This window comes from Capra hircus, chromosome 29 (assembly GCF_001704415.2).
Source record: "Capra hircus breed San Clemente chromosome 29, ASM170441v1, whole genome shotgun sequence".
NCBI lineage: Eukaryota > Metazoa > Chordata > Mammalia > Artiodactyla > Bovidae > Capra > Capra hircus.
This window is the reverse complement of record NC_030836.1, coordinates 41,543,302-41,556,174: the sequence shown is the minus strand read 5'-3', so window position 1 is coordinate 41,556,174 and position 12,873 is coordinate 41,543,302. Positions and strand designations below refer to the sequence as shown.

The 12,873-nt window shown below is 56.8% G+C and overlaps 1 protein-coding gene across 1 annotated transcript; it reads left to right on the top strand.

Moving 5' to 3' along the window:
* CHRM1 (cholinergic receptor muscarinic 1) lies at positions 983 to 12,598 on the top strand. Its single transcript, XM_018043586.1, has 3 exons — positions 983 to 1,624; positions 2,066 to 2,158; positions 10,141 to 12,598. Exon 3 carries the CDS (start codon positions 10,217 to 10,219, stop codon positions 11,597 to 11,599), a length of 1,383 nt encoding a protein of 460 aa, XP_017899075.1. The 5' UTR covers positions 983 to 1,624; positions 2,066 to 2,158; positions 10,141 to 10,216; the 3' UTR covers positions 11,600 to 12,598.

The window sequence follows — 12,873 nt, the reverse complement described above, 5'->3', positions numbered from 1 at the left end:
CTCCAGAGTTTAGGCTCAGAGCTGAGGGACCTGAGTGCACACTTGTCAAGCACATTTCAAACCCACCTCTACTCTTTGGTTTTCTCATCTACATTCCTGCAAATAATAAATGATCCTGGTCCTTCCCACTTTCCACCCCAGGGCTACAGCACAGCCCGGGGAAGCAAAGGACCCAGCAGTAGCCTCCCCACCTCTGCTCTGCGGCCAGCGCCCCAGGAGGTCTCTAGGACCAGGTGAGGGCTGGGCACGACCCAGGTCTCTATGGCAAAAGGTCCCCAGGGGTTCTATCTCTGAGGAAACTCAATGCAGAAATCCAAACCAGCCTGGGGGGCAGGGCATTGGGGGGGGTGGGGACACAGTGCTGACCAAGCAGTGGGGCTCCAGGAGGGTGGGGGGAGGAAGGGCAGGCACACACCTGTGAGCCTCAAGTGGGAGTCAGGGGAGACAGGGTTTGACAGGCTGGGAGGAGAGGTGTCTGTCTGCCTGTCTGTCTGTCTTCCAGGTGGAAGCTGGGGGTGGCACAGGCAGAGAGGTAGAGACTGCCTCACTTGTCAGAATTAGCAAGTTCCACAGTTGGGCAACACTCAGACACACGCCGAACACAGACACCCGTCCTGGCTTCAGACCCATGGGGCGACACCTGCGTTTCCACCGGCTGCTCGGTGACATGCGTACTCAGGGACACGCATGTGCAGGGCACTCAGCAACGCATGGAGCAGGCATACGTTCCCCCCACACACACTCATCCCCACAAACCATCCACCCATGTGCCCTCACACCCGGCTGTGCAGCGGGGACAGAAAACCAGCACGTGGGCTCGGCGTCCGCTCAGCCCTCAGCCCAGGGCGCGCGCGCCAGCCCTCTGGGTCTGTTCCAAGTTGGAGCCTCTCACGTGAGGCCCAATGTGTCATTTCCAAACAGAAGGAATCCAGCTCCTTCCCAGCAGGGAGAAAGAGCAGGGTGTGGGGCTGGGTGGGTGGGCGCGTGGGCACGTGCAAGGGGGCCGGGCGTGTGTGCTGGGGAAACAGGCATGTGAACACGGACCGGGCCTGGTAGACGCAGGCTGGGGGCTCTAAGGCTGGGTGGGGGAAGGAGCCGGGGCAACAGTGTACCTTTGTGAGAGTGCCTGTGCCAGCTCGTGTGTGTGTGTGTGTGTGTGTGTGTGTGTGTGTGTGTGTGGTATGTGTGCAGCCGAGCCTGTGTGCTTTGGGTGTGGGTGTTTCTCCCTGTATCCGCCTTCTCTCCCATTCTGGACTTTTAGCCTTCCTGGGCTCATCTCCCTCCTGTCCTGCACCCTACCTGTAGGGGCTGGAATTGGGTGCCCTAGTGGAGAAGGAGGCCACGCTCCAGGGCCCACTGTAACCCGGACGCTGCCCGAGGCTTCCCTCTAGCTCCCCCTCCCTTCCTTTCCTCTCTTTCCTCCCTCCCTCTTTCTCTTCCTCCCTCCCCCCAAGGCTGGCGTGCCAGGGGGTGGGACATGCCAATCACCGGCTGTGCCTCTCCGGCTGCCAGCACAGGGCGCAGCTCCCCCCGGGAGCCAGGTGTTTGGGTCCCTGGAGACGCCGCCGGCCCCTCGGAGAGACAGCGGGGCTAAGGACCCTTCAGACCCCTCTCCAGCCCCATGGTGAGTATGTTTGAGAGGGCTTGGGAGGGGCTCCACTGAGGTGGGGGCAGTAGAAGCAGGGTCCTCGAGCAAGGCAGGGACCAGGACTAGAGGAAATGAGGAGGGACCCCAGAGAGAGGAGGGAGCCAGGGAGGGGTCTAGAGGCCAAGGCTCTGCAACGCTGCTCCAAGTACCCCATCTCCTGGCTTCTGGTGGATACATCTAATGTTTTCCTGGGGTTCAGCTGGAAAAGAGGCTGGGGAGCCCCTAGAACTCTGGACCCGGAGCCCAGAAGGGGTCGGCTTGCCATGCAGCAGGCAGAGCCTCCAAGCCCCGGGACAGTGTAGGGAGGGCAGGGGGCCAAGAGGTAGCCCTTGCCACCAGAATCTTTTGGGAGGTTGACCACCCCCCCCCCCCTCGACTGGGGTGCCAGTCTCAGAACCTCCTCCTCTCCTCCCTCAGGGAACCCTGACTCCCACCATCCCCATCCACCTTCAGCCCCTCCACGATGGACTGAACCAGGCTGCTGGCCAGATGGACAAGCGGGATGCCAAGGTGGGTGCCGGGCCAGACGCCAGCAGGAGACCAGGCCAAGAGCTCCAGGGCTCCTGGGGGACACGGGCTCATGGACAGCCACGCCGGCCAGGGAACGTGGTCCCGATGTGTGCAGGAGTCCAGAGGGCCCTCCCTATGTCCATAGTACCTTGGGCTCCCGCAGGGCAGATCACAGCCCTATACCCAGGTAATGCATAGATACGAATGGGCACCCATGCCAGTTACCCACCCCAGGACCCCCAGACTTCGCAACGTGGGGATGGGCTGAAGGCCAGGCACTCTGATTCTTGCAGAGTGCCAGCTTCTGAGCTGGCAGCTGGGGAGGGGGTGGGCAGCTTTCATCGGGTCACTCCGACAGGTGCTGCTTGGGAGGCCATCAGTGCCAGTGGAGAGTCACTGCTTCCCAGAAAACATACCTGCAGCACCGCCCAGGCTGACCCAGTGCCTCCTGCCCAAATGGCCGGAAGGAGTCAGACTGTCTCCTGCAGCTGGACAGTCTCCTGCCCCTGGGTAATCAGCTGCTCACTGAGCTGTCAGATGAGAGTTAGTTCTCTGCCCCCTGACCTCAGCCACTAGGCAAGCTGTGATCACCACTGCGATATGGAAGGCAGGGGAGGAAATTATGAAATGGGGCTGCAGAAGATGTGACTCTGGGCTCCTCGGCCGGGTCCCGGAAGGCTGAGAACTGGATCCCCAAGTGCACAGAGGAGTCCAGAGGGTCAAGAAGAGGGTAGGCAGAAGTCATGTCAGACTAGAAAGGAACCTCCCCATTGTACAGAAGGAGAGACTGAGGCTGAGGAAGGGGCAGGGACATGCTTATGGTCACAGAAGGAATATTTAGGGGTCTGGCTGGGGCTGTTCTCCTCACCCTCAGTACAGCCTTGAACTCCCACCTCCCTGAGCAGGATGACGGGGTGGGGAAAGCAGCGAGCTCCGTGAGCTGGGGCTCCTGGGCGGGCGGGAGAGGTGGGTGAACATCTCGCTGGGTTTCTGTTCTGCTGTGATGCCATGGTGATGCCTAGAAAGATGGGGGAGGGAGGGAGAGAGAAGAAAGGAAATGGGGAGGGGAGCGCAAGGAGTGAGAGCAGAGGGCACGCGGAGAGGAGGATGAGGGCCAGGTACTTCTGATGCCACCTGGCAGAGTGGGCTCTGGGGCCCAGCCTGCTAACTGCCAGGCTCTGAACATGATCCGGCTAAAGTTGGGCAACTGGTTAAGGTCCATCAACAGTGAGAGTATTTGGCACTGGTTCTAAGGCTGACGCTCCACTTCCGGCTCAGCGGTGCATTTATGAGCAGTTAACTGATGGCTCCTGCCCTTCCCAGGGGTAGTCAGCACTCCCCCAGAGTGACTGTTGAGCCTGGAAAGGTGATAAAGTGTATCAGTTTACTCCCTCCTTTCCAAAGCCAGACATCAGAGGTGGAAGCTTTGTAAACCTTTAATGGGTCAAGAGCTACCTTCAAAGAAAAATTAACCCCCGGGTGGGGAGAGCTATCTCTGACAGGCTGGTTTGGGGTTAAGGCCCCCAGAGAAGGGACAGACAGGTCAGGAGGCCTGGCCAGAGGACCACCTTCCCTGCACGTGTGAGGTCCCAGGTACCCAGCCCCATGGCCCCCACCTCATACCTCCTTCTCCCCTGTATCGCCCGTTCTCTCCAGCCAGGGTTCTGCCGACTTCCAGAATCACAAGATGGCTTCACTCCTCCCCCTGAATCTCTCCCCCAGCACCCCTCATTCTCTGCCTTCCCTTCTGCACTCCTTGACCAGTGGTAAGATTCAGGAAGCCCCAGTGTTCAGGCATCCCTCTCCCCATCAATCTGTCCCCTCCCCCTTCCTCTCACCAGCCAGATCCCCGGCCCCTGGGGATTGGTCCAGGGCGCTGGCTAGCCTGCCCTGCTCAAGGCTCTGACCTCATCCCTTAACTCTTTGAGCCCAGGCTGACATTTTCCTCCCCGACACTGGCAGGCACAGTCCCAGCCCGGTCCTGTCCTGGCCTCCCTGCAGCAGGTGGGGCAGGGCTTCCCTGGTCCATTTGACAGTTGAGGATGCTCCTGGGGATTTTTCTCCAGTCCTTTCAAGCCAGGCAAGGTCTCACAGAGGGGGCAGGGACCTGGCAGGTGAAGGGATACAGGAACTGGACAGAGCGGAGGGACCATACTCGGGAGCCAGTTCAGACTCCCATCACTCCACCCACCCTCTGTTGCTGCAGGCTCAGCCTCATGCTCAAAGTCCTGAAGTCAATCAGGAGATCTCCATGGACATCCATGGATTTATTTCACAGATGTTTACTGAGCAACTGCTGTGTGCCAAGCAGAGAGCTACGGCTAGACCACCGCCTTCCCGTAGCACTGTGATCGTACGTCATCCAGATAGATGACACACACTGTCACATACACGCGCACACACACAGGCAGACAAGATTCTCAGGGAAGGACTGATTCATCCCTGTTGACTGATTCAACCCAGGGTTTGGCCAATCTAGTCAAAGTAGGCAAGGAGGCCATTGAGCCCCCCATGCCCACAGCATTTGGAGCAGGCACCCAAGAGGTTAGCCCTGGAGGCAGACTGTTGTTCAGTCACTAGGTCATACCCGACTCTTTGTGACTCCGTGAACTGCAGCACGCCAGGCTGCAGGCAGACCACCTAAGTCCAAATCCTGATTGCATCAGTGACGAGCTATCAGGTTAAAGCCTCACTGGTCCTCTTGCCAATTGAAGATAATAGAACCTATTTCCCAAGAATTTGTAACAGATCAATTAAATCATGTTATGTAATGCTTAGAGCCATGTCTGCTTATAGTAAGCAGCCTGTAAATATTAGTTGCTATGATAATATTAATATTATTAAAAGCTCCCAAAGACCTTTATCAGGAAGCCACAGTTCTGGGCAGAAAAGTGCCTCCTGTTTCCTTTCTACCTTCCTCTACCCCAGACACCCTCAGAAGATGTCCCAACCCATCCCCATAAAGACCCTCATCATTTCTCTTTTTTTTTAATTTTTGGCTGTGCTGTGAGGCATGTGGGATCTTAGTTCCCCGACCAGGATCAAACCCGTGCCCCAGCCTTGGAAGTGCAGAGCCTCAACCGCTGGATCACCAGAGGAGTCCCACCCCCCACTCCAGTTTCTTATTCTCACTCAGCAATGCACACACTCTCACACACAAACACTCATCCTACAGAAAGGTACCAGGTCGGGACTAGAACTTACCCAAGGTCACCCAGCAAGATAAGAGCAGAGATGGGGCTTAAAGCGAAGACAATACAAGGACTTCCTTGGGGAGTCTTCCCCCCAGCCCCTGCGATCCCCACTAACCAACCACCCCACTCCCATGGATGTTTTCACAGAATATGCTATGCAGTACAGCTTCCACCACACACACACCCCTTTCAACCAGAGGGCTAACCCTAAGTCCCTCCCCTGTAGAAATTCTGGAGCTGCTGCTGAACCGTGGCACCCAGACTTTCAGCCCAAGGGAATTCCCCACAGGGAAATCACCCACAGTCACTGGAAGCCACATTCTTTCTCAGCCATTATCTTGCTGACCCACCAGTAGCCTTGAAGAGGCTTTGCCTTGTTGAAGATTGCCCCCAGTAAGGAGTTAAGGAGACATGCCCAAGGTCATACAGCAGGGACCAGAGCAGGCCTCCAGGAACCTTCTCTGGAGCAAATTACAGTCCAAGAGGGGTTTGGAGGAGGACCCCCGCTTCTGATTGTGGAGGAAAGATAAAGTCACAGACGGCTCTCTTCCTGGGCCACATCCCAAGGGCTCAGAAAGTCCAGCCGGTGGCAAGAATCAGGGTCCAGTTCCCCAGAACCTCTGCCCTTCTCTTTCCCCCCAGCTGTCCCCGAAGGGAAGCCCTCACACCTCATAGGTGGGATACAGAGGGTCGGCTAAGTGGAAAGAACGTGGCCTTGAAGCCTGCAGGTCCAGGGCTGAGAGAAGCTAAGTGAGCCTTCAGCCCCTGCAGCCTCCCCTCGAGGACTTGGTCCATTTTATAGGTGAGGATGTTCTTAGCTATTTCTCTCCTGTGCTTTCAAGCCATCTTGGAATCTTAGTTTTAGGATCCTGTAAAGTCTCCCCGGATGTCAGGCTGGTCCCACTCCTCCACTGGACAAATGAGCAGTCTGGGGACCAGAGATGGGCTCTGCCAGGATCTGGAGAGGAAAGGGCAGGGGACAGTCAGATGAGAGTCAGTGGATCAGAATGAGGTGTCAGGAATAATAGCAGAGGCTATTGACTGAGTGTCATTTCAGTGCCAAGCACTTTGGATACTATTATTCTTATTGGACACAACTGAAGCGACTGAGCAGAGCACAGCACATTCTTATCAGCAGGCTTACCACGTGGCGCAGTGGTAGAGAATCTGCCTGCCAGGGCCAGAGACCCAAGAGACGCGGGTTCCATGCCTAGGCCAGGAAGATCCCCGGGAGGAAGAAATGGCAAGCCACTCCAGTATTCTTGCCTGGAAAATTCCATGGACAGAGGAGCCTGGCTACAGTCCATGGGGTCACAAAGAGTTGGACTCAACTGAACATGCATGTATCCCCAGCAGCTGAGGGAGGCAGGGCTACAGGGAAGGAAAGGTTAAGTCATTGCTGATGATCACACAGCTAGGAAGGGACAGCGTGGAGATTCAAACCCAGGGCTGTGATCAGCAATGCAGGAATTAGGGTGAGGCGAGTGAGGTGCTCGCCTTGGAGCAAAATTTAAGGAGTGGGTACAAAAATACCTCACTAGTCAAGACAAATAATATTGTAATGTAATATTTTTGAAAATCAAACAGCAAATTATAGCCCACAGGCGGCCTGTTTTTGTAAATCAAGTTTGGTCAGAACCAGGGCCAGCAGGATTAGGGCGAGGCATGGGCGATGAGGTGTTCGTGTGGATGCACGGTTGGATCCTGTCTCAGTTTAAAATTGTGTGCGTGATGGATGTTTTGCATTGATTTCTATTCTTTAAATGTCACGTTAAAATGTTACTTGCTTGATGACTGAGTTTGGGGCATCTACTTAAATTCTGCATGCAAAGCAAGTGCCTCACTCATCCCACCTAGTCCTAACCCGCGGTGTGAGGACCAAGTACAACGGCAGAGCGCTTGGTCACACCCCTGCAGTTGCGGAGGGTGCAGGCCTGTAAGCGCAGGCCTGTAAGCCCCTCTTCTAGTCAGTCTTTGCAGGTCTTGTCCCAGGGAGCCGCTGGAGGCTACAGAACTGCCCCCGAGGCACCCAGGCTTGGGATGCGGACGCCAGCACCCAGTCTAGGAGCCAGGAGACTTTAGACTACACAATACCTTTTTCTTTTTTCTCTGGGCCTCAGTTGCTCCATTTCTACAACGGGCAGAAACAACACTGAGTCTAGACGATCAAAGGGATCACAGTTGTTCAGGGTTACCTGTCAAGGGTAATTTCCACCAGTGACCTCACAGGGAAAAGCCCAAGCACCTACAGTCTGATCCCACCCTCCTGCCTGACTTCCGTTAAGGGACGAGGTTGCAACAGAACTCAGTAAGCAAGATAAACCATATTTTAGTGTAATGTTTTTAGTTCAAACTGGCAAACTATGGCTCCTAAGCCAACAACCAGGGGTTTTCTATATTTATTTTTTTTATTTATTTTTTTAGCTACACTAAATAAGTGTGGTGTAGTATATTTAGCTACAGGGTCTTAGCTGTGGCAGGTGGAATCTAGTTCCCTGACCAGGGGTCAAACCCAAGACCCCTGCATTGGGAGCATGGAGCTTAGCCACTGGACCACCTGACCATCAGTTTTATAAATAAAGTTTCGTTGGAACTTACTGCCTGGGCTCAAATCCTGGTTCCTACTTTAGCTGTGTGATCTTGTACAAATTCTTGTGTTTTTCTCAGCCTCAGTTTCTTCATCTATTAAATGGAAAGAAAAACAATCCCTAGGTCATAGACTCCCTGTTAAGGTTAAGTGAAAAAGGATACAGAGGTACTCTGAGCAGTGACTGGCCCTCAGGGGTGCTAACTAATAGCAGTGATCATTGTAATTGTTAGTTGCTGTTATCACAGACTTTTGGGGGGAGGCCATGCCACGTGGCATGCTGGATCTTAATTCCCCAACCAGGGATCAGGTTTGAACCTATGCCCCCTGCAGAGCCCCAACCACTGAACCACCAGTGAATTCCCCATAGTATTAGAAATTTTCATCAAAGAAGCAGACACTTCTGGGCAGGAGGGAGCCCTTGTTGCTACCGTTGCTGTGCTCATGGGAACCACGGACCACGGCTGTTCTAAGCGTTTGACATCTATTGACTCTATAAGCCAGGCAATAATTCCTCAAGCATTAGCTCGGGACAGGCATTATTACCATTTTTCAGCTAAGGAAACCCAGGCACATAGCAGTGGCGTCGCCAGAGGAGACCACACACCCAGTACATGGTATGGCCTGGATTCAAATGCAGACAGTCTGACTCCAGAGCCCTGGTTTTTCAGCCAGGACCTCCCCTGGTGCCCCCTCACGTGCAAATTGTCCCAGACCCAAAAGCACTGACAGCCACAGCCTTTCTTGCTCTGCCACACTCTGAATTCCCCATCCTGAGAGCTGCTGTCACAGAGACACCCCTAGCCACGCAGCACCAAGGCATCCCTCACCAGTGACCTCTCACAGACTCTAGTCTCCTCGCCACAGACCAGGTCCCCAGCAACACCAGGGCTTGCTGGGTCCCTGCCCAACGTCTGTCCCTTGGAATTTTTCCAACGACACCAACCCTGAAGGTAGGAGGAGGCCCAGTCTCTTCAGTCAACAGAAGGATGCCTGAAGCCCTGAACAAGAACATCCAAGCAAGGCGGGGGCTGAGCGGCTGGGCCTCTGCCCGGCCAGTGGTCGCTAAGAGTCATGGCTTTCCTCTCTACCCACCCTTAGTGCCTGGGCTGGACTCCAGCTTCAGGCAAAGTCTGGGGGATCTTCCTGTTCCCCTTGCTGCCCTCCACTCAGCTGTGGCCTCGCACACCACATCTGTCACCAAACTCCCGCTTATCTGGGAGCTGCGGCCCTCGCCCATACTGCTTGCTTTTACTCCAGATTTTCCATCACCAGGTGAGCATCTGGGCCTGGCTCAACTTCCCCTGATGCCTTCATAAGGGTTTGCTCCAGCCCCAAACTGCGCATGCACGCATAGGCCATGCCCCTTTGCTTGTATCTCTTTCCCTCTCTCTTCTCTGGAGACCCCTGCCTCCGCATTCCCATGACTCCCTGTTTCACGGAAGAATCCCGCTGGATCTTCACGTGCTCTGAGAGTGAGCGAGGGAAGTGGGTTCTGATCACACACCGCCTGTGTTGCCGTGGCCCGGCCGGAGCCACGGTTGCCTTGGTGAAATGGGGGTCATAAGAGACCTTCCTCCTACAAATGCTCGACATGTATATACAATTGGCTGTGCTGGGTCTTCACTGCAGCTGCACAGGCTTCCCTAGTTGTGGTGCGTGCGCTTAGTGACCCCTCCCCCCAGGGATCGAAACCATGTCCCTTGCATTGGCAGGTGGATTCTTAACCACTGGACCACCAGGGAAGTCTGGAATGTTCAACAATTAAATTAGGTAATTCAATTAAGCGCTTAGCTCTGTGTCTGGCATGTAGTAACTACTCAGAAAATGAAAGCTTTAATAAAATTGACTGAAATGCTTTGAAAATGTGGCAGTCCCATGTACAAAGCCAGTCTCCCCACTCCTGCCGCATGAGTTAAGCTAGACAAGCATTAGCAGCAATTTCCCGATGAGAAAACTGAGGCTCGGAGTCTGAATGGTGGAGCTGGAATGGGGACTCAGATCTCTGGATGCCAAAGCCATCCCCTCCCCCTCAGGCTGGGAAAGTGCATTCTAAGTGGCCAGGCGTGGGCGCCAGTGAGGACGGTGTGACTGTCTGGCTACCGCTTTGAGAGGGCACAGGCTGTGCTCCCAAAACCTTCTACTCCGGGCTCTGGGAGGCATCCTGTAGCCCAACGCAAGCGCATGTCCTCTCTTTTCAGGTGATGACCGGCCCCTGAGGAAGCCCCATCCTGTGATTAGAGGAAGGGGCTGCCTCCCCCACTCCACCCAGCCACCATGAATACCTCAGCTCCACCTGCCGTCAGCCCCAACATCACTGTCCTGGCACCAGGAAAGGGTCCCTGGCAAGTGGCCTTCATCGGGATCACCACGGGCCTCCTGTCACTAGCCACGGTGACAGGCAACCTGCTGGTGCTCATCTCTTTCAAAGTCAACACGGAGCTCAAGACGGTCAACAACTACTTCCTGCTGAGCCTGGCCTGTGCTGACCTCATCATCGGTACCTTCTCCATGAACCTCTACACCACGTATCTGCTCATGGGCCACTGGGCTCTGGGCACGCTGGCCTGCGACCTCTGGCTGGCCCTGGACTATGTGGCCAGCAACGCCTCGGTCATGAACCTGCTGCTCATCAGCTTCGACCGCTACTTCTCAGTGACCCGGCCCCTGAGCTACCGCGCCAAGCGCACACCCCGCCGGGCAGCCCTGATGATCGGCCTGGCTTGGCTGGTCTCGTTCGTGCTCTGGGCCCCGGCCATCCTCTTCTGGCAGTACCTGGTAGGGGAGCGGACGGTGCTGGCCGGGCAGTGCTACATCCAGTTCCTCTCACAGCCCATCATCACCTTTGGCACGGCCATGGCTGCCTTCTACCTCCCCGTCACGGTCATGTGCACCCTCTACTGGCGCATCTACCGGGAGACAGAGAACCGGGCCAGGGAGCTGGCAGCCCTGCAGGGCTCGGAGACGCCGGGGAAGGGGGGCGGCAGCAGCAGCAGCTCAGAGCGGTCCCAGCCGGGGGCCGAAGGCTCCCCAGAGACCCCTCCAGGGCTCTGCTGCCGCTGCTGCCGGACCCCCCGGCTGCTCCAGGCCTATAGCTGGAAGGAGGAAGAGGAGGAGGATGAAGGCTCCATGGAGTCCCTCACCTCCTCGGAGGGTGAGGAGCCTGGCTCCGAGGTGGTGATCAAGATGCCCATGGTGGACCCCGAGGCGCAGGCCCCTGCCAAGCAGCCGCCCCGGAGCTCCCCAAATACGGTCAAGAGGCCGACCCGGAAGGGGCGCGAGCGGGCGGGCAAGGGCCAGAAGCCCCGTGGGAAGGAGCAGCTGGCCAAGCGGAAGACCTTCTCGCTGGTCAAGGAGAAGAAGGCGGCTCGGACCCTGAGCGCCATCCTGCTGGCCTTCATCCTCACCTGGACGCCGTACAACATCATGGTGCTGGTGTCCACCTTCTGCAAGGACTGTGTCCCCGAGACCCTGTGGGAGCTGGGCTACTGGCTGTGCTATGTCAACAGCACCATCAACCCCATGTGCTACGCGCTCTGCAACAAAGCCTTCCGGGACACCTTCCGCCTGCTGCTGCTCTGCCGCTGGGACAAGCGTCGCTGGCGCAAGATCCCCAAGCGCCCCGGCTCTGTGCACCGCACCCCCTCCCGCCAGTGCTGATGGCCCTCCCGCCTGCATCCCTCCACCCCGGTGGGCCCCCATAGAAAGCGGGCAGGGGCAGTGACCTCATACCCAGGGCCCTGCTCGGGGAGGGGGCCCCGCCCAGGCTTCCGGGGCCCCTAGGTCACCTTCCTGCACAACCAGTTGGTGGGAAACCCCACCAACTTTCCAAACTGGGGAACTCGGGTAACTGGTTCTTGTGTTCCTTCTGGGTGGGACTAGGCTCTTCACCAGGAAGAAAACCTGGGAGGGGGTATCCGGGCTTTGGATTCCTTGTTTGTGTTCAGGCAGGAAGTCCATGCAGAGCCAGGAGAGCGGGCCAAGAGAAAGGAGGTTTAACCAAGCGGTCCTCCTTGGCCCCCGGAGCTGGCCTGGATCGAGTGGGGGATGGCACCCCCTGCCAGCAGGGAACTGACACCAACTACTGACAGAAAAGCTTGGCTCAAGGGAGTATCCCTGCCTCCCAGGCGTCCCCTCCCTCCCCAGGCGCAGCGCACTCCTCTGGGCCCTCGAACACTCTCCAAGGTGTCCTTGTGTGGGTCACCCCCAAGGCAAATGTCCAAGCATCAGCGGGACAATGACACCAGAGGGGACCAGTGCGGCCAGTCGCACGTCAAGCCCCGAGGCAGCAGGAGGAGGGAGCACCAAGCATCCCGACTGTCCCACTAAGTCATTTCCCTGGGAGTGAGGGGCAGAGGTGCCTGCTGTCCAGCCCCTGCCCTGGAGAAGCCCTCAAACCCTCCCTCCCAGGCTCACAGACACCACCTGGGTAGATCTGCTCCCTCAGATCTAGCCAGGCCTCCCGCATGCTGCCTGCCTCCGCCCCCCACCCCCACTGGCCTGGCCCAGCACAGGTTCCCTCCTGTGAGCTCGCCCATCCGACCCATGCATGGCCTCCCAGCCACCCTCATCTCCAGGCCCAGCCTGGTCCCAAATGTTCTTTCCTGCCAACCTCAGCAAGCGCTGAGTCTGTGAATAAAGCCACATAACCAGCAGCCACTAAGGGGCCTTCTTCCCTGGGTTAGTTAGCTCTTTTTGTTCCCTCCCCCACACCCCCGCCGGCCAGCCACACCGTGCAGCTTGCAGGATCTTAGTTACCCTACTAGGGATCAAACCTGTGCCCCCTGCAGTGGAAGCCCGGAGTCCGAACCACTGGACTGACAAGGAATTCCCTTAAGGACCTGGTCGTAAGCCAAGGCAGGATGGGGCAGGTAGGGTCCAAGGACCGTGAGAAGTGGGTCACTGCCCTGAGGGTGGTCTCAGGAGGATCAGCA

Excerpts from the sequence above, each read along its gene's own strand:
- CHRM1 (XM_018043586.1), top strand. The coding sequence starts at position 10,217 with ATGAATACCTCAGCTCCACCTGCCGTCAGCCCCAACATCACTGTCCTG.